This window comes from Pieris napi, chromosome 4 (assembly GCF_905475465.1).
Source record: "Pieris napi chromosome 4, ilPieNapi1.2, whole genome shotgun sequence".
In the NCBI taxonomy this organism is placed as follows: Eukaryota; Metazoa; Arthropoda; class Insecta; order Lepidoptera; family Pieridae; genus Pieris; species Pieris napi.
In genome coordinates, this window is record NC_062237.1 from 10,461,370 (window position 1) to 10,488,220 (window position 26,851).

Below are 26,851 nucleotides of genomic sequence, written 5' to 3' on the forward strand. Positions count from 1 at the left end.
GTAATTTTTTGATATTTATTCACTAGTTTCGATACCAAATATTTTAATTTATGAAACTGCAAATTAAACAAAAACCAATGCAAAAATGGCAAATACAGGATTACTGCCATTCGTACGTGGAGTCGACTTTACATGCAACGACTTTAGCGTAAGTAAATTACAAATCTGAAATCTATATAGATGATGTCATGTTATTAACCCAGGGGATTTGCTGGTGTTTCTTTCTAGGAAGGCAAATTTCCAGATGCTATTCGATACATGACCGGTCTGCAATGGCTTCGATTGGATAAAACAAATATAGCTGATATTCCAGAGGAATTAGGAAAACTTCTAAAATTGGTAATTGTATAGTTTAATTTTTTACAATACTAATTTACCAGTAGTCACTTAATTTATAGCAATGAAAATTATATAAAATCACATAAAAGTTTTGTTACATATAGAAAAATACCAATAAAGCTATGTTCTTGGTCTATTCATTATACTTCCGATATTGTGTTTCAGGAAAATTTGTCTCTCAAGAAAAATCAATTAGAAAAGCTCTTTGGAGAATTAACAGAGTTGAAATGTTTACGTTCATTAAATGTGAGACACAATAAAGTTAAAAGTTCAGGTATCCCTGCTGAGCTGTTTCAATTAGAAGAGTTGACCACTCTTGATCTATCTCATAACAGATTGAAGGAAGTTCCTGAAGGCTTAGAAAAAGCTAAATCTCTACTTGTATTAAATCTTAGTAACAACAAGTAAGAATATTTTTTAGCTTTGAAGAACTATATGTGTAACATAGTGTTAGCCAATAACAATTGTGTAACAATTTTAGCCAATTTTAGTAATAGGTGTACTTGTATTATTTCTAAAAACTGTAATTTAACTTTCAGGATAGAGAGTATACCGCCTACACTTTTTGTTCAGTTAACAGATCTATTGTTTCTGGATTTATCTAACAACCTTTTGGAGACATTGCCCCCTCAGACTAGAAGACTGGTGAATCTGCAGACTCTTATACTTAATGATAATCCCCTAGGGCTATTCCAGTTGAGGTAATATTGTAGACAAATTGAAATTTGCGTTGTGTTATAAAGTTCACATAAGTTTAATATGTATTACAAATCACATTTAAAGTTAAATCAAAATTAATATATTTGTTTTAGCAAATGTATTGTCAGGGCAGAGACTGTTTTTTTTTAGTATTTAAGTTAAATTGGCCGATATGGTTATGTATGCGACAAATAAAGAGCTCACTAATTTAAATACAATAACAGCTAGAAAAATTAATTTCATAATCTAAGGTTGAACTATTTTTTTTCTAAGTTGGGTGCCAAATACATTTAGCTTTTTGCACAAACTCATTATGTAAACAGTCATTCAACAACTCACACAAACTAATTTATCCATTGTGCTTACAGACAGTTGCCATCGCTGCAAAGCTTGGAAACACTTCACATGAGAAACACACAGAGGACTGTTGCGAATCTCCCAACATCACTGGATACACTATGCAATCTATCTGATGTAGATCTGTCCAAAAATGCATTAACAAAAGTGCCAGATGCACTCTATTCTCTACAGAATTTAAAAAGACTAAATCTTAGCGACAATGAGATCAGTGAGATATCATCAGGTTGGTACTACAAATGATTAAACATGTATTTGGACTAAAACTAGAGTTTTTTTTTTTAAATAACTTAGTCAAGTAATAGATAAGTTTTGCATCATAATCCACAACTTCTTGAACTTGGCCAATTGGCTTACCCCCATTCGCAAATAAAAATAATTCAGCTATAGGAACGTTCAAGTATTTCGTCACGTAATTTTTGGAGATTATTGACCCCCCTCCACCCGTGTAACGTTATTATGTGGTGTAAAGTACTGGAAAGTCGAATATTAACAATAACGCATGATTCAATCCCCGCCCCGCAATGTAACGTTTTACAAAAGGCCCCCCCCCCCCAATTTCGTTACGTAATACTTGAACGCTATGAAGTGTTACACCCATTTAGTTACAGCTTGTAACTAGTAGAAGTGTTTTCAATATCTGTTGTTAAAATTCCTTTCAGCAATGGATATATGGCAAAAACTAGAAAGTCTCAATTTATCTCGCAATAAACTAACGGCATTACCAGCCTCACTTTGCAAGTTACAAAACCTTCGGAGACTACATGTGGATGACAATAAGTTAGACTTTGAAGGTATACCATCCGGTATTGGAAAGCTAGGAGCCTTAGAGGTGTTCTCAGCTGCAAATAACTTACTTGAAATGATACCAGAAGGTCTTTGCAGGTAGATATGTTTTATTGTCTATTAAAATTTTTTTACACATTGATTTATTTTGTCATTATCATTATGTGAAATACCTACAAATCTTGTGCTTTCTGTAATTACCTTTAATTAGGTTAATTCGGGGATTGCATTGGCAAGATTGTGCCTTTCGACCAGTTCGTTACGTAATTTGACATAAAAGTTCTGTTTAATTGATAATGTTACATAGGTGTTCAGGCACAGAAGGCTAATCACCTACTTAAACAAAATAAATCAGTGGCGCTACAACCTCCTTCGGTATTGGCCTCATATTTCTGAATCTGTTTCATGATCATTTTAAAATCTAATAGGCAAGTAGGTGATCAGCCTCCAGTGTCTGACACGCCGTCGACTTTTTGGGTTTAAGACATGTCGGTTTCTTCACGATGTTTTCCTTCACCGTTCGAGCAAATGTTAACAATAATGCGCACATATTAAGCAAGTTCATTGGTGCACAGCCGGGGATTGAACCTACGACCTAGAGACCTACGTATGAGAGTCGCACGCTGAAGCCACTAGGCCAACACTGCTCTAAATCATCTATTATTATAATATTATTATAAAAAAAAGGGTGCGTGTACTTATGTACACGCGTAAGAAGTTATACTTCTTTGGCATTATTAAACATAGTTTTTGATTGCATGCAAATAATTAATTACAATTAAATAATCAAAGACTGGAAAAGGAGTCATTATAGTCAATAAAGTTCAGTTTACATTTGAAAAATTAAATAAATAAATATTTATTATTATTCTCTTACATTAAGTGTAACATAAACTCTATTATTATTCGAATGTTGTTTTTAAATTTGTCCAATGCCGTAGCATCTTCCGTGGGCATTCTGTTAATTTTGTGTCACGATGCGCGCGTATCGTAAAATCTCACTCTCATTAATTTTTCATAACGCGCCTAAAGTAGTATAAGTTCAAAAACAAATATATCATTTATTCTTATGTACACTTATCAATGTCAATTTAAATAATTGGTAGAAAATATCATTTGAATATTCAACTTGAAATCAGTGTGGTCTTTACAGGTGTGGGTCTTTAAAAAAATTGAACCTGAGCTGTAACAAGCTAATCACTCTACCTGATGCAATCCATCTGTTATCTGACTTGGAGAGCTTACAATTACATGGCAACCCTGACTTGGTCATGCCCCCGAAGCCGGTTGAAAGAGCCAAAGGATCTGGACTCCAGTACTATAATGTGGACTTCTCTTTGCAAACGCAACTGCAGTTGGCTGGAGCCGCTACACCTGAGATGAGTGCACCGAATTGTAAGTCTTGTATATGATATTCTACTTTCCTGTTAAGTATATCTTAATATTTATTAATTACGTGTCACGTTGTTTGTCCGCTATGGACTCCTAAACAACTGAACCGATTTCAATCAAATTTGCACACCGTGTGCAGTTTGATCTAACTTAAAAGATAGGATATTACTTAGCTTACATCTCAATTTATACCCGCAATATTATTTTATTGCAAATTTTCTGTTGATTATTTGATAGTCACAATTCTAACAGATGGCGCTGTGTTGAAAGTACCAATGTTTCGCATAAGCTACAATTTATAGCATAACCACCCAAAAAGCATGGTGATCCCCTACAGTTTCCTTTGAATAGTTAACTACTATGTAATATAACAAAAATCTTAGCCACAGCAACGCTTGGCCGAGTCTGCTAGTTATTTATAAATATTAATGGATATCATTATTGGTAATTTCTTTAAATTTTAAAATTAATTTTACAGATCTATATAAAATAATTCTAAGAGCATGATTCAAAGTTACATATGGAACTCATAGTGCAAACCAATCTTCCGTATGTCAAAATGAAATAAGTTTTTGACACGGGAAGCATACACACTACGCAGTCTGGACTATCAATCTTTAAATATGCTTTTAAGTATGCTTAATAGTAGATTCAAAATCCTTATGTGTGTGTGTTGTAATAGGCGATTGCCATGCCCTCTCGAATAAATCAATGACTTTGTTTTTCGAGATCGTAATCATACAAAAGATGCCTTTTATATTGATATCCAGCTCGGTAACCCTTATCTAGGGATGTGACATTCTCCATAATAAATCGATTTTTTATTAATCGTTTGTTTTTTAGCATGAAAAATAATCGATTTTTTCCTAATTTTTGAATTAATTTAAAAATAAACACCCTAAATATTTTATATTTCATGGTTTTATTAACTTAAAATAAACAATAGAAATTATAAACACAAATTCACGTTTAAGAATAATCAAAATCGACATTAACTCAATCTCGTTTTGATAGATTTTAGGTGAAATTTGATTAATGCTGAGTGTACGCCTTTTCAGTAGCACATTGCAGTATTTTTGTTGTCTTTTTTATTGTATGTAACCTTGTGCTGCTGAATAAATTTATTTTACTTTTAAATTATAGTGTTCCATTCAAACTTGAGTTTTTGTAAACTTAACTGGTTTCGATGTTTTAGAAAAAAAAATTAATGCATCGAGTATATCAATACATCTTCAAAGCATCGAATTCAATGTATCGCATTGAAAACATCGATGTATATCGAATATCCCTAATAGTTCGAGGTCCGGGTTATAAAAGACCAGACATAATGTCGGAGGTGGCAGATGAAAAATCGACTATGATTGATTTTCAATTATAAAAATCGCGTACAAAAATCGATTATAACTATAAAAAAAATCGATTTTTGTAATAATCGATTATTTTTTCACATCCCTACGCTCAGCTTTTTGGCATTGTAGTAAGTTGACTCAGTCCGTGTACGCTATAATGTTTTTATTTTCTCGTAGCCGGTACCAAATCGGATCCAATAGCCCGCAAGCTTCGCCTCCGTCGTGGCCGAGCTGAACCAGAGCAGAAGGACTCGGCTCTCATACTGCGTGGTATGCAAGAGCAGGCTAACACTCAACACGCCAACGAGCTGAGCGAACAACCTAATAGTGAACTCAAGTGAGTAAACTTCATCTTCATCAGCGTTCTGCTTAATGTAATATAGGTGTTAGTCTCACTTAATTTATTTTTGTAAGACTTTTTTTTGCACTGAATAAATAAATCAGTGGCGCTACAACCTCTTTAAGTCTTGGCCTCAGATTTCTGAATCTGTTTCATGATCATTTTTAAATCTAATAGGCAAGTAGGTGATCAGCCTCCAGTGCCTATTAGATTTTTAAATGATCATGAAATAGATCCAGAAATCTGAGGCCAGGACCTAAAAGAGGTTGTAGCGCCACTGATTTATTTTATTTATTTAATAATATTACTGAACGGTGCCATACATAAATAGTAGAGGTATTTTGGTTTATTTCTATATCGCTAAAAATGTATATGTTCGAAATACATTTTCGTTTCATAAATTTTGATGAGAGCGATCTATATATTTTTATTCGGTCGATCTTCACATTTGATTAATTTGCTCTATTTTGTATCGCTTGGGTTTTGCTAGACGCATTTTGAATTTGATTCATTTCTACCAATTTTATTAATTAGGTACGCCCTCAGTTTCATAATTTATTAGTGAGTGTTTATACCTATTGTGAACTATTTAAAAGGCAAAGTATTAGTAGTATATTATCAGTCCAACCTCTCTTATTAATTTTCCCTAACTAATTTTCTGATTATCCTTACGACTGACAGTTGTGTGTCTTTCTTCATGTTAGAATATATCGAAATGAGTACATACTCTCAGGGCTTATTAATTTAAGATAAAATTGTGTAAGAACAGCCACAGAACCGTTCTTTCTGGTACAGTATATGTAATTGTAATGTATATAAGAGTTATCGTATATCATACGAACGTAACACATATAAGCTTGTACAATTACAGACAAAATATACGAATTTTATCTCTTAACTTACTTTTTAGACCAAAAAGATGGGATGAAAGTCTGGAGAAGCCGCCGCTGGATTACTCCGAATTCTTCGATGAAGACACGGGCCAGACGCCAGGTCTTCAAGTTTGGGAAATCGAAAACTTCATACCAGCACCTGTTGATGAAGTGAGTATCATTGTCCCTTTAATATTATTCGATGTGTGATCGCCTTTCATATTATGCATATTGATGCAAGTTTTTTATAGTATTACTACAAGACCGGCCGAGCGTTGCTGTGGCTAAGGTTTTTGTTATATTACATAGTAGTAAACTATTCAAGGGAAACGGTATGAGAACTTATGTGAAACGTTGGTACTTTTAACATAGCGCCATCTGTTAGAATTGTATCAAATAATAAACAAATATTTGCAATAAAATAATATTGCGGGTATAAATTGAGATATAAGCTATCCTATCTTTAAAGTTGGATCAAACTACACACGGTGTGCAAATTTGATTGATATCGGTTCGGTAGTTTAGGAGTTCATCGCGGACAAACAACGTGACACGTAATTTATATATATTAAGATTTCTACTATATAGCACAAATACATTCTACTTAATTAAGAGTGCAATTTGACGTAATACGTCCAGATTCCCGACGATTTTTCACGACGTAACATTTAATACGTGAGTAACTTTATAAAATCGAAAAATTTCCGTAATTTTATGAGAATTGAAAACATTTTGATTATAATTTAACTGCGGAATTATTTAACCAAAAATTGTATGACTAAAAGTTTTATGATTTCGGATCCGCTGGTTGCAATCCCTTTTCTTATTAACATAAACGTAAATTAATCAATAAAGCTTTTTATAAATTAGACGAATACTTAAATAATCCTAATCCTTGGGATTGATTTGCTCCAGTTCAAACAATTTGTATGACTCAAAACTTATCGATTAAAAATAGTGGTGGAAAGTTTCTTGCCAGTTCTTCTTGCCCGCTCGCTTGTTTACCTATATGAATAAAGATATTTTGAGTTTGAGTTTGCATATAATATATTAAAAAAAAATTTTTGTTCAAATACTTATTTAAATTTAAATTTTGTTACAATAATTACATATTTTTGATATTAAATAATTGTCAACAGGTAGCACATGGGAAGTTCTTTGAAGGCGACTGCTATATAATTCTAAAGACGTCTATAGAAGAGCAGGGTCAGCTGTCTTGGGACATACATTTCTGGATTGGTTCTAAGGCCACAGTAAGTGGGTTTTAACTTTAAAATATACTTAATAGTATATCATACCGTGTTTAAAATAAAGATAAATACGAATTAAAATTTGCTATTAAAGTATGTCTTTATCCGAAATATGAATGTAATGTCAGTGGTATTCTGTAAAATCATTATCGGTTTTTATTTTTTAACAGATTGTTTAGTTGCAATTGTTTCTTTGTAAGAAACTTCCGATTCCTATAACAGCTATGACTTTTATTAACAAATCAATATCGATGTAGTGCTTTAATATCGCGAACTTGTAATACAGAAAAAATGCATGCAGTTTCGCTATAAGTTTTAAATGACTATTATTGATGTAACATTATTTCTAATATTATCCAGCTGGATAAAGGCGCGTGCGCAGCAATGCATGCAGTGAATCTGCGAAACTTTCTCGGCGCGAAACGAACACAGCGTCACGAACAAGCCGATGAAACTCCTGAATTCCTTGCTCTGTTCCCGTTGCCTCCTGTTTATATCAATGGGAGTCGAACGCCATCCGGATTCTTTACTGTCGACGACCCCGTAAGTAGATTCTTTCAATTAATTTAATTAAATTATTTTGCATTGCAAGTTACATTAAGATAGGGAAGGTAAAAAAAATTGTTGACCATAAAGATATTTTTCGTTTGTAGTTTTCAAATGAGTTATGAAATATAGATATAATTGTATTTTGTTAATATACATAGAGTTTGTTTATAGTTTTCATAAACACTGCTCAACGAACATAGAGTACAAGATTGACAGATGTCAAATTGATTATGTACTAATTAAAAAGTAAAGTGATCGCTTGAGTCACTTCTCGTTATTTTTTTTGGGAATTGTATGTTTACCGTAATTGTTATTTGTTAACATTGTCGCGCACACTAGAAAATTACATTATATATGTCGTAGCTGTCGTAACTGTCAGCTGTCATTGTCATTATATCACAGAGCTAATTGTCAATACTTCAAGTTTATTTTATTTGACAATACAGATCTATAAATATACGGCTATTCTATGGTCGCTAGTAATAGTGATACCTATTGTTATATATGTGACCATAAAATTGTAAATACCGTTAGATTGTAATCTATTGTACTACTTAAAATTTAACGTATTATTATTAGGTAGATTGTAATCTATCGAAGTGAAACACTCACGTCTGGGTCACCAATGTATTGTGGCTACGCCACACGTTAAATTGTAAGCAGTACGTTGAGGTTCCCAATCTTTCGACAGTTCACAAATTCGCGAGATAGATTACAATCTAACGGTATTTACAATTTTACGGTGACATATATAAAAATAACATGACGTGAATTTTAGCATTACGTGACTCGTCTCTACCGGGTTCATGGCGCTGGAAGTAGTATACACTTAGAGCCGGTACCTGTGGAAGCAGATTCTCTTGATCCCAGATACGTGTTCGTTCTGGATACTGGATTAATCATATATCTGTGGTAAGGCATGTTATGTATATGTTGTGTTTAGAAACAAATGTACCATCTCACTGCATAATTGAATTTTATTATATCATATAATTATAATCATTGTTATTAGTAAATCATTTTTAAATTAAAAATATAAAGAAACTTCACCTATGATGTATTGACGGGAATATTACATTTAATTTCTCAGTTTTAACTGAAATAAAGTTTAGGCTCTTTCCATCACAGCGTTAACACAATTTGAAAGAAAGAGACAAATGAGTGTATGATAAAACATTGTAATTTCTTTTAGTTAAGAATAAAAGGGTTATTACTTCATTAAAATACGGATACTTCTTCGTGTCACAAAGTCTAGAAATATTCTTATTTCTTGCTTACTTCTTTTCAACTTATATTCAACAGTTTTTTCATTGATATATAAGGAAACATGTCAAGAGACAACAAATAAAAATGTTAAAAGACTTTTAAAGGTATTATAGGTTTTTATTCGTAAGTGGACTTACTCGAAAAAAAAAAACCATGGCGATTAAAAAGAGTGGCGGAGAGTTTATTGCCAGTTCTTCTCTTCCGTTCTACGCCCTTGATTTGAGAACTGGCACTAAATGTAAAATTAGAAGCATTTAATATGTATTTCTTTACAGACAAGTCATAAGTGTACAAAGTGTTACCAATATGATTAAATGATTTTTGAATTTGAATTTTGAACCCGTTTTAATTAATTGCAATTCCAGGATCGGAAAGAAAGCGAAAAACACCTTAAAGTCGAAAGGTCGCCTATTCGCAGAAAAGATAAATAAAGAAGAGAGGAAGAATAAGGCAGAATTAATAACAGAACCTCCTGGAAAAGAGCCTAAAGGGTTTTGGGAGGCTTTAGGCTATCAGGGAGACCTACCTTTCGTTCCCCAGGTATGTTTAATACTTTTATATTATGTATCATTAATTAATGACCAATTATTTTACATTTCTAGAAATTTCTTCGCTACGTAATACTTGAACGCTCCCTTATATATGTTTTAATTGTTTGTTTTATTCTTCTCTTTGTATTTTAGTTATACTTTAAAGGTCAAGTAGTTTGCACTTCTGGCGCTCACCTATTTTATTTTTCCTTAAGAGGTTGTATAACTCGAAGACGATAAGCCGCCCGTTGCCCTCCATATCATTTATTGTTATTATTTAGTAATTACAACGAAGTGTTAAATAAATATACACATGAAGTCTAAATTTAGACCTTAATTTTTGACGTGACAACGTCTAATAATTATATGAACGTCCCATTACGCGCATTGTCCAGTTACGCTCATTGTACGCTTGCGCCGCATTTACCTGTCTTCCAGTCGATTGGCCTATGCGTCCGAGGATTCAGTCTTTCTTTGTATCCATACAAAATAGTGATCATTCAATAAAAATTATTCAATTTTATTCATAATGTGCAATAATTTCATTAATGTTTTGTTATGACGTCACGTTCAAGTATCGTCCGTAAATCGACTTTACAGACGGACCTTAATATTGAAGTTCATACCACACCAATGTGAATAAATTTTAATATGTTTGTATAGGAACATGTGCCTGAAGATTTCACATGGCTAGCCCCTCGCTTATACCGCGTGGAACTGGGTATGGGCTACTTGGAACTGCCACAAACGGAGCAAGCAGTCGCTCGTTCGGTGTTGGCTACGAAGAACGTGTACATATTGGACGCGCATCTTGATGTGTTTGTATGGTATGTTCTTTTAAGAAATAATAATAATTTATTTTCTCCCATATAACATTTATAACAAACAAGAAGATTACAGTTGAGACGGTATTGGGTGACTGGTTTCCAAACTAGGTAACCTGTGATATGGATAACCAGGCAAAGTCTTATTGAGGAGTAGTAACAAAAAGTACATACATATAATATGGGTAGGCAAACAAATTTAACGTTTTAAATAAGGAAAGAAAAACAAAACAGTCGACTAGATAGAAATTAGTAGAAATAAAGTTGTATGGGTGTATGAGAGGGTGTGTGTATGTGAGTGTGTTGTATGTGAGTGGGTGTGTATGCGAGTGCGTGTGTATGTGTGTGTGTGTGTGTTTGTGAGTGTGTGTGATAGTGGGAGAGGTTATGTACGCGTGTGTAAATGAATGTTAGAAGGGTGTGTGTGGGTATGTGTCAGGCAAACGCCTGAGAACATATGTGAAAATTATTTTAATACATCTAGCAGATTTTTCGTTTGGTCATATATATACATTAAATCTTTTATAATAAATAATCTAATTGCAACGTTTTAACTCTAGTAGTCTGTCTCTTCTTATCACAGCGTAAAATCGATTTGACAGAAAGAGACGATAGAGTTTATACGAATAGTTTGTATTTACATTATAAGTAAAATTTCTAGAAGGATGGGGGGGGGGGTTGAAATTGAATTCCTATCCTACGAAATTATAACTTGTTTTTAAAGTTATTAAAGGATCGTATAACTTAATTTTATCTTCAATACACTTAATAAACAACAATAAATAGTATGTCTAACGCAAGATCTCATCAGTACCAATCTAGTGGATATTATGAAAAAGATACAGGATACATCCTGTATCTTTTTCATTTTCGATTTTTTCGAATTTTAATAAGAATAAGTAAAAAAAGTGAATTTTCATATAAAAACTAAAATAAATCAAACTAAATATAATAATAAATAAAACTCTGCAGGGGTTGACCTTAGAGACCTCCCGTAGAACAATTTTTTGCCGCTGATGACCTCATCTATCCCCTATTTGCGTTTGATCCACGACTTTTTGGCCACCCTGTATACCTATCACGAAATATTAAATAGGTTCGGCAAGAAATCATCTCGGCTGGTCCGAGCTGCTGCCGTGAAGTTAGCTCAGGAATTGTTCAATATGGTCAAGAGACCACCGCACGCGCTCGTCACAAGACTTCAGGAAGGCACTGAGACCCAGGTATTTATCAAGCTATTTTTATTTCAATCAAATTTAAACAGCTTCATTTCTAACCGAGTGTTTCCCACCTTCTTTTGTCCCATGCCCAACTTTAGCCTTTCTTCCTTCGTGCACTATGGAACATACATAATTTTTAATATCTAATTAGGCATTACAGCCCGCCATACCGACGCGAATAATAATAATAATAATAAAGCCCGTTTCATTTCCAATCATGACAAAAAAATAACAAATTATTATACTCATCTTAGATTATTATTTTTTTTTTTTCTATTGCTTGTTATTCTATATTCTAGCTTCCTTCAGTACCGTCGATCGGAACCCCTTCACGGGTAAAGGCCTCCTCCAGGCTTTTTCCAATTCTATGGCTCTCTTTCTCCATTTGTTTCCTGCTACCGCTTCTATTTCTTCTATTCACCTTTTTTTTGGGCGACCTCTTCTTCCTCTTGGTCCTTTCCATACAGTTGTCTTTAAGGTCCACCTATTATCTGTGTATCTTGCTATATGCCCCGAGAATGCGTTGATTAAAAAAAATTCAACCATTAGTACCAGGCAAATTTTTGCTCAGTTAATCATCGTCGTGCAGCCATTAAAGAAAATCATCATGCCATACTTTTTGAATGGTACCAAATGGCCGCCATATCGCCGTAAAATCAGCCATTTTTTTGTCAAACGATTTTTACCAGTATTGCATTTGGATTTTTGGACAGTATTTGATAAAATGTGACTGTTGTTATATTTGCCATACTTCTAGTAGGAGGAAGTGCTGCCATACTTGAAAAACTTATTAATTCGACACGTTTCAAAAATACGAATAAATTAATAATAGAAATTTTAATCATAAAAATAATATATTTTTAATAAATTAATATTACAGGTTTTCAAAACATACTTCCTGGGTTGGGAGGAAGTAATAGCCGTGGACTTCACTCGTACAGCGGAGTCTGTTGCAAGAACCGGTGCTGATCTTACTACTTGGGCCAGGAATCAGGAGACGAAGTATGTATTTCTATACAATAATACATCTAAATGTGTGTTATTGATCTAGATATAATTTTAAAACTTATATATATATATATATATATATATATATATATATATATATATATATATATAATGTATCAATCGCTTATACGAGTACTGGGAATAAATAAGGCTCAACTGCGTTTCTCTGTGAATATAAAAGACCTATATTCTAGGTTTTATAAAATAAAATAATGTAATGAAAAAAATTAAAACATCTTACATCTATTATGGCAAGTGACATATTAAACATCGTCGAGCAGACGGCAAAGAAAAATAAAATATAAAAAGAGTTTGTATAGGAATATATGTTTTCCTTACATATATTTTCTATATGTTAATTTATTTAGCCTATTAAGATACGATCATATCCAACTTTGCATAGATTGGATATAATCTTAGCGTATTTTTTTTTTAAGATTAACGTAACGTATTTGCTTTGACCTTTGACTTCGATACTTACTGTTAATATTCTCAATAGGACGGACTTATCGGCACTTTTCACGCCACGGCAACCAGCAATGTCTCCTATAGAAGCCAAAACACTAGCTGACGAATGGAACGAAGATTTAGAAGCGATGGAGGCATTCGTTTTGGAGGGTAGACATTTTGTGAGACTACCCGACCAGGAACTCGGAGTTTTTCACAGCCAGGACTGTTATGTATTCCTATGTAGATATATTTTGCCGGTGGATGATGAGAATGAAGATATGGATGACAATGAGGCTGATGCTGATGCTTCATGGGTGGTGTATTTCTGGTAAGCTTAAATTAATATTTATTTAGTAACTATTGATATTCATTCATGTAGATATCAAGGGGATATTTGTCACAATAAATGTAAAATAAAAATAAATACTTTGGATAATTTTAATATAAATAATTGCATGAGCAGTGTTGGTTCAGCATGCCTGAGGTCGTAGGTTCGAACTCCGGGTGTGCACCAATAGACTTTCTATCTTTGCCCATTTAAATTAGCTCGAACGGTGAAGGAAAACATCGTGAGGAAGCAGGCTTGCCTTAGACCCAAAAAGTCGACGGCGTGTGTCAGACACAGGAGGCTGATCACCAACTTGCTTATTAGACAAATGATAATGAAACCGATACAGAAATCTGAGGCCCCAACCTAAAAAGGTTGTAGTGCCACTGATTTATCTTTATTTTATTAATTTCACGGGGTTGATGTAACATTCTAAATGTGTATAATTTTTAAATAGGTGCATTATTTTTTGTGTTAATGTCTTACAAACTTAAAAATACATTTGCTTCGACATTATTAGTATAGATTTGTGTGCTTTTAGAATAAAATATGTAGTACATAGCTTCAAAACTGCTAAACGAATTTCCAGCAATTTCTACAAATATATCTTTCGAAGTATGTAGTACGTAGTGTACCCCTCGTTGGGGGCAATTAGATTGTTAATGGAGGATTTCTCTTTTGAATATTTAAATTCCTTAGTAATTTCTTACTATAACCTATAATTGAAGTTTCTTAATGGAACAATTAAATTTTTAAATATTAAAAATTATGTATGTTACATAATCATTTTAGAAAGGATAAAAAGTGGGACGTGGCACAAAAAAGGCAAACACTGATAGTACTGTACACGCGTATTTCAAAGTAATTACAAATAAATATGTTTTTCGCTTAATCTAACTTATGGGGCATTTAAATATATTTAAAAATGTTCTAGTCCGGAATCCATCGCCCATTTTTGCACTTGATTACTATCAAGCAAATTTTCCGTGAGTAGCTTTATTTTGATGAGACGCCCAATAATTTCCTATACGAAACTCTAACTAGTAATCAAGTGCAAAAATGGGCGATGGATCCCGGACTATTCGTATATAAAACTGTAAAAACTTTCTTCAATGTAAAATGTGATAAACCAATTTTTATATATTTTCCACACTTTTTAAGGCAAGGTAGAAAAGCCCCAAACATGGGTTGGTTGACATTCACATTCGGTCTGGAAAGAAAATTCAAACAGCTCTGCAAACGGCTGGATGTGGTCAGAACACATCAGCAACAGGAAAGCCTTAAATTCATGGCGCATTTCAAGAGGCGGTTCATCATCAGGGATGGCAAGAGGAATGTTAAGCCGGTAAGTGATATATCGTATGTAATAATAAAATTTATTCGTAACAAAATATGGTTGTGATGAAATTGTCTCTGTGTTGTGAGTCTAATATAATAATCTAATCAGATTACAGCTCTTACGTGGTGAATGTTAAAAGCAAAGGAAAATAAATTAGGTATAAAAATGATTTTAAAGAACATGTAGTCTTAAATGGATATTAGTCAATTAATTAATCAGATCTTCGATTGTTGGCTGATGAATTTTAAAAAAGATCCCTAATCCGCATGGTTAAGCAAAATATAAGTATTTTTAAGTAGGTAATAAGTAAAAACAAAAAATTTGTATTGTCTTTTATTGTCATAACCTTTACACATATACATACATACATGTCTGGGACACAGCGTACGCACGCTTATCCCAGACACACTCTCACTGTTGATTAATTGACGACTCATTGGTCTAATGGTTAGTACCCCTGACTGCGAAACCATGGGTCCCGGGTTCGATCCCCGGCTGAGACGAACATCGATGTGATGGGCATTTGGTGTTGTGCTTAGGTCTTGGGTGTTTAAATATGTCTATATATCTATAATATGTATGTATATCCGTTGCCTAGTACCCATAACACAAGCTTCACCAGCTTAGCATGGGACTAGGTCAATTGGTGTGAATTGTCTTTAAAAAAAAAAATTGTTCGCATAACTACAACGTCGGTTCTTTTTCACTCTTTCTCATTGTTCTATAGGAGGGCCGTCAGCCAGTGGAGTTGTTCGAGTTACGAAGTAACGGGTCGGCGCTCTGCACACGACTTATCCAAGTCAAGGCAGACCCTACACAACTCAATTCCGCTTTTTGGTAAGACCATTTTTTTCCTAAAACATTTTTAATTTATTTATTTCATACTAGCGGACCCGACAGACGTTGTCCTGTCTTAACTATGAATATTGATTTCAAATTGGTATAATGAATTAAAAAATATTTCAGAAACAAAGTGTTTATTCTTCTTTCTAATGCTTTATGTTATACAACATTCTTTGTTTGTTTTTCTGGCTCGCATATTATTATTTTATCAATATAATAACTCCGATCGAAGCATTTAATTTGAACGATATTCATTTTTCTTACATCCTCTGACGATATTTGCAGCACGCATTCTGTCAATGTTCTGTTATGTCAAACGCCATAAGGTTACACCAAAAAGTTCGAATTGTATGGTGGTTAAGTATTCTTGAATTTTCTAGTTTTCCGCGCAATTTTTTTATTTTTTTATTTTATAAGAACCTTCTCCTGACAATTACAAACACAACAAAAAAAAATCAGACAAATCGGTCGAGCCGTTTTCATGTGATGTCGTGACAACGGAAAATGGGTTTCATTTTTATATATATAGATAACCGCCAGTACAGATACCCATCCATCCCGACTTATGTAATGAATTTTTGGACCGCGCTATCCCAAGATAAGATCTATCTATATATGTATTTAAAGAAAACACTTTTTTATCGGATTAATTAAATTTACAATTATTTTACATAATTTTAAATTTTTTCGACGTTTCGTGCGTGGTCACGGTGACTGAAGACAAAAGGTGTTGAATGTCAAAAAGTATCACAGCTGTAGAAAAAGTTGTGTTATATGTATTTATTTCCCCGGAGTTGGTATCGACTAAAGGATGGTGGGTTTTGGCAGAAATGGCTCACGGTGTCCTCCTAGATTAGATATTTTTTTGTTTAGCTACATCCTAAACGTGCCGCTAGAAGGTGGAAACGACACGTCCTCTGCGATCGTATACGCTTGGATTGGGAGTAAGAGCGACGCAGATTCTGCCAGGCTCATCGAACAAATCGCTGAGGAGAAATTCAATAACCCCTGGGTTAGCTTGCAGGTATGATGAATATATGATATAGAATGTTTTATTATTAATATATAAATTTATAGATAAAACCATGGCCTTATTTAAAAATGTATTAATTTATTTATGCCTATTAAAAGCACCTGTGTTTTTACGGTGTGAGAGAAGGAAGGTGTTCTGTTCTTTCAACCTAAAGGGAGGATCCTATTTCAGTCTAACCTCTGACTGGCCCGAAAGCCCCAATGGCTAAGGCCGTAATAACTTTGTATGCGCGTTTCAGGGTATGACGTCATCGCAGTGATTTGTAAGCTCAGTTGTAGTTCTTAAAAAAGACATCATTTATTCTAGTTAATTCATTTACAACATTGTGTGTGTGTGTCTTCACTGACCCCTTTATTTCTATCAGTTTAATAACCGCTATAAGTAAAGAACATACCTGTCCCTTTCCAACACACTGTAAACACAATTTGACACAGAGAGATGAAAAGGTACTTTAGTTACAGAAGCGCAATTAGACTAAGAAAAAGGGGTAAAGAATATGAAACGCGTATAGCTGTGAGGAAAACTATGAAAATCAGCCGGGTTAATTTTATACTGCATTTTTTTTTGCATGTTGAGACTGGCCCTACGCTCTCTCTAGCATCACTTAAATATAAGTATACTAGTGGACCCCACAGACGTTGTCCTGCATGATATTTCAAGCTATTAGGATATTAAAATATGAAAGTACCGACTGCAGCGCCACCTGCCGGGCTGATTTGTGAATCTAAACCATTCCCAGATCCCCTTGAACACACACAAAAAATTTCATCAAAATCGGTCCAGTCGTTTGAGAGAAGTTCAGTGACATCCACACTCACAGAAGAATTATATATATAAAGATTTACGTCAACTTTTTAAAACGCCTTGGCAACAACATTAGCTTGAACTTCCACTGTTATATTTACTTATTCTTGTAAAGAATTCCCAAATCAAATCCTGTTATCATTCCTTTTAATACTCTATGTTTAAGGAGATATAGGTTTATAATCAATACCTAACCATTACACCTAATATCATATAGGTGTTGACGGAGGGTAGTGAGCCAGACAACTTCTTTTGGGTGGCTTTGGGCGGAAGGAAACCGTACGAAACGGACGCAGACTTCCTCAACTTTACACGATTATTCCGCTGTTCCAATGAGAAAGGATATTTCACTGTATCTGAGAAATGTACTGATTTCTGTCAGGTTGGTATTTTGTATAAAGAAATATATAGCGCCATATCTAATTACCTTATTATACCTCTCTTAGATTTTTATTCAATATTTTGTCCAGAAATCAGTAAAATATTAAACATATTTTGAAATTGTTGAATTGAAAAGCATCTACCGCATTTACCATGGAGAGTGTTCAGAGGAGTTGGGCGGATTAAGTATCTGCAGCTGAGTTTCAGTAGTCATCGGACGTCGAGGCAGAATACGAAATTCGACGTCCGCCGTTCCACAACTGAGCGTTTTTCAAGGCAGTTTTTGCCGCACACCACCACTTTGTGGAACCTGCTGCCCACTAAAGTATTTCCGAACCAATTCGACTTAGGGTCCTTCAAGAAAAGAGCGTACCAATTCTTAAAAGGCTGGCAACGCACTCGCGAGCCCTCTGGCATTGAGAGTGTCCATGGGCGGCGGTATCACTTAACATCTGGTGAGCCTCCTGCCCGTTTGCCCCGTTTTATAAAAAAAAAATCTTTGCGAAGCAAAAATCACTATTGATATAGGAACAATATTTTTCTCGTAAAAGAATTAGCAACATGAGTTTTGTAGTTCAATAGTGAAAGTTTATCATTTATTTAAAAATAATGATACAGAACAATCAATTTAATTTGTTTTTAGGATGACCTTGCTGATGATGATATAATGATTCTAGACAACGGAGAACAAGTGTTCCTTTGGCTTGGAGCCAAGTGCTCAGAGGTTGAGATTAAGCTTGCTTATAAAAGTGCTCAGGTAAATAGACTTTTAATTATTTATGATGAGGACTCCTGCACTTGTACTGTGTCAATATACTGTGGTCTGATCCTAGAATTTATCATTTAAGTGATAGTACTTGTAGTTGGCCAAATGATCAATATTATGACTAAACTTATTACCTTTTTTATAGGTATACATTCAGCATATGAAGACAGTACAGCCTGAACGAGCAAGAAAACTATTCCTTACACTGAAAGACAAAGAGTCACGTAGATTCACCAAGTGTTTCCACGGCTGGGGGGAGCACAAGAGACCACCAGAGTAAAAAGATGTATTTATAAAATGTTTTAATCAATTAGTTCTAAAAGATATATTAATGCAGTATTACAGATTACATGTATCATCTGAAATAATTTCATATCAAAACAGCTATTATACTGCCATACTTTAAACCACTATATTATTAGATTGTTTCCGAGAAAGTGAAACTATCTGATGTAAATAACAAAAGCATTATAAACACACTTATTTTGAACATGCAAATAAAAGACTGATCTATGCCATCTCATCTTTATTTGTCACTTTTACTTATAAAATTAAGCACAAGTAATTATATCTTTAAGTAAACATAATTTGCAATACAAATATAATTTATTAATAAAATGATTGACTAGCTTATGTTACAGACAGTTACGATAGGCCCTTTAAAGAACAATCTTACAATAAGAACTATTACTATTGTAAATATACAAATATTTTGTCAAGTAGAACTAAGTGTATATAATGTGTGTGTGATGCTTTGTAACATACTGAATATAATTTTGCTAAAATTGTGTTAAAAGCACAAATATATTTTATAAACCTTTGTAACCATCTGAATAAATGACATAACAATGAGAAAAATGTTTTTTTACCCGCATTTGATAGAGATATAAGATATTAAGACAATTCGAGATTGCTCATAATAAATTAGTTCATCTAATCGTCGTCATCATCGTCATCGGAAGGAACAAATAATTCATTTTCTTCTAAGAAGTTAGCAATATTTTTACTTATAGCTGCGCCAATAAGAAGTCCAGGGATCACCGCGCCCACCACACTTAAAATACCAAAAGGAGTCTTTTCGGGTTCTGGAAGTATAGCTCCGCTCGGTGTTGTGGTTGCTGTTCTCTTTGATATAAATGTTCCATTTTTGTAATTTCCTTGTACAACCAGCCGAGTAAATCGCGTAAGGTACATTTTGTAATAATTTGGGGCTTTTCAGAGCCTTGTTTTATTATGCAGCTGACTTGATTTTTGAAAATATAAAATAAGACCGTCATTGCCACTGCCAAGTCTTAGTTGAAGTTTGACAATCATTCAAAAGTCAAAACTGCTGTGTATTCTATTAGGTAAATGTGAAGAGGATATTTTCAAATATGTTCACCATCGAGTTATTGAGAAGTCAACTGTCATTTATTATCAATTATGTGTTTTTACTTTTTACTTTTCAAGTGTTTTTTGGTGTAAAATGTTGTTTAAGTAAACTATGTATAAACATTAATATTTTTTTAAGAACTTAAGGATCTTTATAGAGGAAGATGAATATTACACTGACTAGCTTAGAAGCTTTAATTTGTAAGTATAAATCGAATGTCCTTAATATTTTTCTGTTATATCGCTAAAATGTTATTGTCTTTTAGTAAAAGCAACACATGAATCTCTTCCGCAACCTGATCCTGCGGCCTTAGAGGCATTTTGTGCAATTATGCGTGAAGCCGCTGATGGCCATCATTTAGCGGCGCAGGCTTTAGCTTCTCGTATTCACGTTCAAAATGCCCGTGAAGCTCTATTAGCCCTCTCTATGTTAGATCGTCTTATGCGTAAAGGCGACACGAACTTTCAAGCTGAAATTGGAAAGTTTCGGTTTTTGAATGAAATGATCAAGTTAGTTTCGCCTAAATATTTAGCTGACAGAACTGCTCCTGAAGTTAGGACTAGGGTAAGTCTTTCTTGCATTCCTTTCCCTTTTGAAACTATACCTAAACATGGACTTAGTCTGAAAAACTTATTGTAACATAATTTATTATAGGTTTTACAATTACTGCATGCATGGTCTATTGAATATCCAAAGGAGAACAAATTTAAGGTGGCCTTCGACATGCTAAAAAACCAAGGTGTTATTAAGGAGACTCCACCACCTCTGCCTCCTGAGGAAGTATCTACAGCTCGACCTAGAATTAAAAGTGCAATTTTTGAAGATGACGAAAAATCAAAGCTGCTCCAAACATTACTTCAAAGCAAAAAACCAGAAGATCTACAGCATGCCAACAGATTAATCAAGAATATGGTTAAAGAGGTGAATTTAAGAATTGTTTATTTTATATTTTTTATCCTTTTATTATAAATTATAAATATGATATAAAGGTGTAATTAATAGTTGATATCTATTAACTATTAATTCCATCTTAACCTTTAGTAATAACATATAACATTATATTATATAAATAAATATATTAGGAGGAAAAGAGAAATGAAGCCAACAGTCGCAGGGCATTAGAAGTGAATGCAGCTCTAGACAGTGCTGGGGTTTTGGCTGACATGTTGGATCATGCTGCTGAAGCTTCTCCTGATGAAGAACAACTCATTCATGAACTACATTCCAGCTGCACTAGACTGCGAGTTGTGTTACAACATTTAGCTGCTTCTGACACTCAAGTTGAGAACCTTAGTAAGTGCCTAATCCTAACAGATTGTACCAAAAATCATATTATTTATAAAACTAAGCATTAAATAAGCATTACTTGTTACTTGTATTATTTATATGTTTATTATTTCATCTTGCAGGTGACATCCTTCATGCAAGTGATGTTTTAGATGAAGTTTTTGATAAGTATAATAAGTACACAGTTAACAAAAAAAGTAACAAACTCACACCTACAAGCCAAAATAATGATAGTCTTTTAGACTTTGCGGGAGGATCTACCAGACACACAGATAAAGGACATGAAAACAGAGCTGTAGATGATTTAGGTGACATATTTTTGAATGAAAGCAGTTCAAATAGTCCAATCGTGGAACTCCTTACACCTGTCAGTTTAATACAAAATGGTTAGTATATTTTCTATAAAGGGATGATTGGATTAAATTCTGATTATATCTATCTATAATCACTTTATTTATTTTCTAAGTGCTATAACCAGTATGGGATATTATAGGCACAGTTCTGGCTAAGTTTTAGTAATTTTCTACAAATTGTTTAGCTATTTTAAACTAAATAAAACTGATGACACTGTAAATTAATTTAAAGCAAGAGGGAATCTTTATGATTTTCAGAAGTAAATGTAAAAATATGAAAATAAACATATGCCACATACATATTTTGTTACTTCAAACTGTCTTAACTTGGTAACAAATATGTTACAGATATTTATCATATACATAATACATGTTGCAATGGTCTTACTCATCAGCTATATTCTATTCTATTTCTATTAGTTCTGAACTATATTATATTGTTAAAATTTTAGATAATTGTAAAAACTTAATAATTGACAAGGATAAATTATAATCATAATCATTTATATTATCATTTTCCTTAATTTATTATATCTTGCCTAATATGAGAATAATGAAGTTACAGTAAATTAGTAAATGAGCATATCATTTAAAATTTAATAATAAAAGTTATTTTAGGAATAAAACGTCTCAACATTATTTGCTTAGGTACCTATGTTGCCTCAAAAGTTTTATTTCAATATATTTAATATTTAAAGCAATTTTGGAATATTAACTTGCTCAAAATCATTACAGATACTATCAATTTAGAACAAAAACCTAAGAAGGCCGAAGGCTGGAATGAGCTAGACTCGCTCGGAGAGCAATTATTAAAACAATCATTACCAGAAAATGCAAAACGAGTTGACAATTTTAATCAGTAAGTCAGATACATTTTTTTTGAAGTGAGACTTCTTTATCGGGGTTGGAAAAAAATTTAGTGTATTATTTTTTCGTTACGCGTCACATTTTTCCGTTACGCGCCATCTTTTGAAGTGAAACTTCTTTATCGACGTATGGGAGAAATTTTGTAGCAGGTTACGCGCCATGTTGCTTTTTGAAGTCAAACTTCTTTATCGGCGTTGGAAAAAAATTTACACACATTTGTCACATTTTTCGGTTACGCGCCATCTTTTTCTTGTCCCTACCACGGTTGATCCGAAGAGATTCGAAGCCATTAGTAACAAAAATATATAATAACGATAACAATCATAGTAACACTAATAATTCTATTACAATTAATGAAATTCTGTAATAATCTTAGTACTACATAGTAGTACAGTAATAAGTTAAAATGAAATAATTGTCTTTGTATTCATGTCTGTGATAATAAAAGCCTTTTGTTAAACTTTATCTAATTTAACTTTATTTAACCAATTTCTGTAAAGTTGCATATAGTAGATCATTTTTCGAAAAATAAGGTCATAAAGAAGTTTCACTTCTTACGTACACCTAGTACACGCACACATTTTTTCTTAAATTATTTCAAAAATATCTTCACAACAATATACTTTAGAAATAATTAACAGTTTCGGTGTCTTAAAACAAAATATGTGACTTATGTATCTCCTTTCAGAAAATCAAATAAAAAAATTCCAATGAATGCACTAGAAAAGTCATCATCAAAGGAAGATAGTCAAAAGAATGAACAACTACTGGATCTTGATTTTTTCACCAAAAAACTGGATAATACAAACTTATCACCCGCTGCACAATCAACTTCCATCAGCCCAAATGACGATCTCATGGTGGATATAACCGAAACAATAAACAATAATATTCATACAAATGTAGAAAAAATACTAGACCTGACACCTTTAGAAAACAGTACAAGCGAACAAAGTAAAGACACTATCGAACAGAAGGTAAAATCCTTAGCCGATATAAATGTGACTTTGCAAAGTGTGCATCCTAGTAAAGTGGCTCCGTTAACAGTGTTTGAAGATGAGGGTGTGACGGTAGTTCTGCATTTTTGTAAAGATAAACCGAGACCTGATGTTAATGTCGTTGTGGTGTCTACTAGGAGTAAGCATGAGTCCGCCATTGAGGATTATAAATTTCAAGCAGTGGTACCTAAGGTAAGGTGTATCTTGAATTTTTTATATCCCAATTAATAGTTGAGTAACTGCTTAAACCTATAATTTTAAATTATTGATTCAAATTAAAACAACAAACAAAGTTATATTTGAATTTATTCAGAATTTAATGTTTAAACCAAAGTGTTAAATAACATATTAGCTGAACAACAATTTTGGTATCTTTTAATACAAATTTACTTGAATTAAATTATTGTGGTTATTATGATTTAATAATTATTTAAATGAATTACTTCTTTAACGGATTCAAACCCGTATTTCGGGTAACCCGTATAACCCGTAGTTTAATCGTGTACTGCTGGAGGCTCTTACTTGATAGCCGATATTAACGAAGTTTTATTTAATTGTAAACCAAAGACTAAATTACTATGTTAGATTACGATGTAATAGACTGAATAGGTTACCATAGATAGGCAGCTGATATTAATAAGTGTACCTGCTTTATTTCCAGGGTTGCAAAGTCCGTCTTCTCACACCATCTAGCACCTCACTGCCAGCCTTCAACCCGTTTTTGCCGCCCCCCGCCCTAACCCAGGTACTACTCATTGGACGCCCGCCCAATATCTCTGATATTTCACTTAAATTCGTTCTTACATACACTTGTGATGACGAAATGTACTCAGAAATGGGAGAAGTTAAATCATTGCCACTTGATGTTTAATTTTTAAATCTGTTGAAAACCAAAAGCAGTAGAGCTACGAAAAATATAGCTGTCTCTCTTGCTCGCGTTTGTAGCAACAATTTCGGCCTGTTCCTATATTTGCTTTTTTTTAACTAAGGGAGCGTTTAAGTATTACGTAACGAATTTTTATTTCCTTTCGTAAAAAGTTACGATGCGGGTCGGGGTTGAATTACGCGTTATTGTTAATATTATTTTTGACTTTCCAGTACTTAACACCACATAATGGTAACTTTTAGGTATAAAGAGTCACTAGGTGGTCACGAAACGTTTTACTATACTTGGGTACAGTACTGTACCTAGACGTTACGGCGTGTTACATGGGGGGGGGGTCAATAATCTCCAAAAATTGCGTGACGTAATACTAGATCGCTCCCTAAAATGCGATAAATTTAAAAATTTCGCGCTTAAAACCTATATTTCCGTTTTTAGGTTTTATATTAGTAATAATTTGATTTTAACTACTTGAGAAATGTTCGGTTATATCAATGCTTGAGTTATATTCCTGTCAAATATCAGCTAAAGCATTTGTTTCGAGATGGAAGGCAAATTGCTTAATAAAAATATATATAGACAAAGAAATAGACACATATAAATGTTCGGTCACACTGACTTATAGTAAATAATTCAATATTTTTTTAGCTTCGCAGTTTAAATAATATTAACAACAAAATGTATTTAAGCACCGGTCGCATACATTCCATACAGCGAGCTTTTTAAATATTATAATTTTAGTATTATTTATAATGAATCTAGTCGAAATTTTTTTGCATTTAACATTCCATGACGAACTGATTAATACTTAAGTTTTGTACTTATTTTGAAATATATCTTAAAGTAAATTGGGGGTGGAAAATGAATATTTTCTATTTGACATAATCCTATAAAGTATTGACGCTGTTATAACAGATGCATTTATTATGTACAATGGTATGTATTGCTGTGCAATAGACTCAGAATTATTATATTTAGTTTGTAAGGTGTTAAAATAAATATTATTGTCTGCTTGCTTCTTTGTCTTATTTACTACAATTACCTAAGAGTAGCCTTTCGATTCTAAACATTTTGCAAGGTGCATCAAGCACCAGCTTATAAACGTATCCAAACGAGATGGGATGAGACTAACAAATCAATATCAGTCCAATGGTTAAGGAAACATCGCTCGCTTGCCATTGTCTCTAACGACTACCGTAGTAAAAGTAGTAAGATTTTCTTGCTTTTACTGCAAATTACTGAAATTTTAATAAGTTTAAACCACTACAATTTCAGTATACCTTTAGCAAATCGTATATATCAATCATATATCTCAAAAAATAAAGGGTTATTATTTTATTTAATAATAAATTATCATTTGTCATGCACGTTGAAGCAACCCTTATGACAGCTAAACAAGTTCTAGGTTTCATCTTACGTATTTCAAAGCCATTTAAATATCCTAAAAGTTCTATAAACTTATAGAAAACACTTTTGGAATATGGAATTGTAGTCTCCCATCTTTAGAATTCATATGAATACGGAAGAATCGGTTCAGTTGCCCGTCATAACTTAAAGCATTTGCCTTAAAATACACGATTTACTTTAATTGGGCCGCGGCGTGTATCTTTACCAGATAATATTCATACGGAATTGCTTGCTAAAATCCACTGCAGTACACTAGAAACAAATAGGTATATATTTTACGTGCCTGTCTCACGATTGTGCACATCGTTTGGACACGCTAACAGATTGTGTCGGTTGTACAATAAAATTGTGACCAAATCAAAATATACTCAGTGGACATTTTCAGCAACTGCAATGCCGAGCCGTTTTAGGAACCTTTATTATTATTACTTTTATTTCTTACACGGTGTTATTCCTACCTAATTTATATTTATTAATTTACATTTTTGTTGTAAACTCGCGGACGGACCCATGCCACTTCTTCGATAGAGTCCCCTCGGGATTCGTGTACCGCGATATCGCGGGCTACTCGACTGCGAAGAAGTCGCATGGATCTGATAAGCGCTGCGCCTAATTCGTAAATTCTCATGTCATTTTCACACGAAGGTATATATTTTATTGCTTACATATTTAATAAATGTTTGATCTTCGGTTTAATATGTGTGAGTTTTGAGGCACCTCTGTAACTGTATTATTACAAAAAAACAGGTCTTGCATATTTTGCGAGATGGACGAACACTAACTCCAATTTTCGCAGAACGTAAAATGCATCAAACGGTTAGTATTTGTTCGCAAAAATGTATGTATTGTTTTATCACTATATTATAATAGTGCAGAACCAGCAACAGAAGAAGGAAATAAGATTGATCAATTTTATAGAATACAAAAACTCCTACGTTTTTGTATCTTCTGGGCATAAA

General features: G+C 33.3%; 3 protein-coding genes across 3 annotated transcripts; 2 read left to right on the top strand and 1 right to left on the bottom strand.

Annotated features, from left to right (window-relative positions):
• Positions 1-19,583, top strand: LOC125048580 (protein flightless-1). Its single transcript, XM_047647321.1, has 23 exons — positions 1-148; positions 229-339; positions 505-743; positions 879-1,040; positions 1,407-1,621; positions 2,058-2,280; positions 3,335-3,576; positions 5,100-5,259; positions 6,173-6,305; positions 7,274-7,387; positions 7,745-7,927; positions 8,712-8,845; positions 9,565-9,739; positions 10,393-10,556; positions 11,650-11,776; positions 12,654-12,775; positions 13,281-13,559; positions 14,721-14,904; positions 15,626-15,735; positions 16,615-16,765; positions 17,796-17,960; positions 18,603-18,716; positions 18,871-19,583. Exons 1-23 carry the CDS (start codon positions 86-88, stop codon positions 19,003-19,005), a joined length of 3,705 nt encoding a protein of 1,234 aa, XP_047503277.1. The 5' UTR covers positions 1-85; the 3' UTR covers positions 19,006-19,583.
• Positions 19,237-20,000, bottom strand: LOC125048582 (essential MCU regulator, mitochondrial). The gene has a single exon (XM_047647323.1). The coding sequence runs from the start codon at positions 19,917-19,919 to the stop codon at positions 19,659-19,661; it is 261 nt and encodes an 86-aa protein (XP_047503279.1). The 5' UTR covers positions 19,920-20,000; the 3' UTR covers positions 19,237-19,658.
• Positions 20,001-20,148: 148 nt separating this feature from the next.
• Positions 20,149-24,751, top strand: LOC125048581 (ADP-ribosylation factor-binding protein GGA3). Its single transcript, XM_047647322.1, has 8 exons — positions 20,149-20,297; positions 20,363-20,661; positions 20,752-21,018; positions 21,180-21,390; positions 21,507-21,770; positions 22,473-22,596; positions 23,293-23,794; positions 24,264-24,751. The coding sequence occupies exons 1-8, from the start codon at positions 20,261-20,263 to the stop codon at positions 24,471-24,473; spliced, it is 1,914 nt and encodes a 637-aa protein (XP_047503278.1). The 5' UTR covers positions 20,149-20,260; the 3' UTR covers positions 24,474-24,751.
• The last annotated feature ends 2,100 nt before the right edge of the window (positions 24,752-26,851 follow it).

What these genes read in the sequence shown, in the direction of transcription:
- LOC125048580 (XM_047647321.1), top strand. Translation starts at nt 86, where the DNA reads ATGGCAAATACAGGATTACTGCCATTCGTACGTGGAGTCGACTTTACA. An exon ending in TTACATGCAACGACTTTAGC is followed by an intron (nt 149 to 228) that starts GTAAGTAAATTA and finishes GTTTCTTTCTAG; the next exon opens with GAAGGCAAATTTCCAGATGC. An exon ending in ACCCCTGGGTTAGCTTGCAG is followed by an intron (nt 16,766 to 17,795) that starts GTATGATGAATA and finishes AATATCATATAG; the next exon opens with GTGTTGACGGAGGGTAGTGA.
- LOC125048582 (XM_047647323.1), bottom strand. Translation starts at nt 19,919, where the DNA reads ATGTACCTTACGCGATTTACTCGGCTGGTTGTACAAGGAAATTACAAA.
- LOC125048581 (XM_047647322.1), top strand. Translation starts at nt 20,261, where the DNA reads ATGAATATTACACTGACTAGCTTAGAAGCTTTAATTT. An exon ending in TAGCTTAGAAGCTTTAATTT is followed by an intron (nt 20,298 to 20,362) that starts GTAAGTATAAAT and finishes ATTGTCTTTTAG; the next exon opens with TAAAAGCAACACATGAATCT. An exon ending in CGAGTTGACAATTTTAATCA is followed by an intron (nt 22,597 to 23,292) that starts GTAAGTCAGATA and finishes ATCTCCTTTCAG; the next exon opens with AAAATCAAATAAAAAAATTC.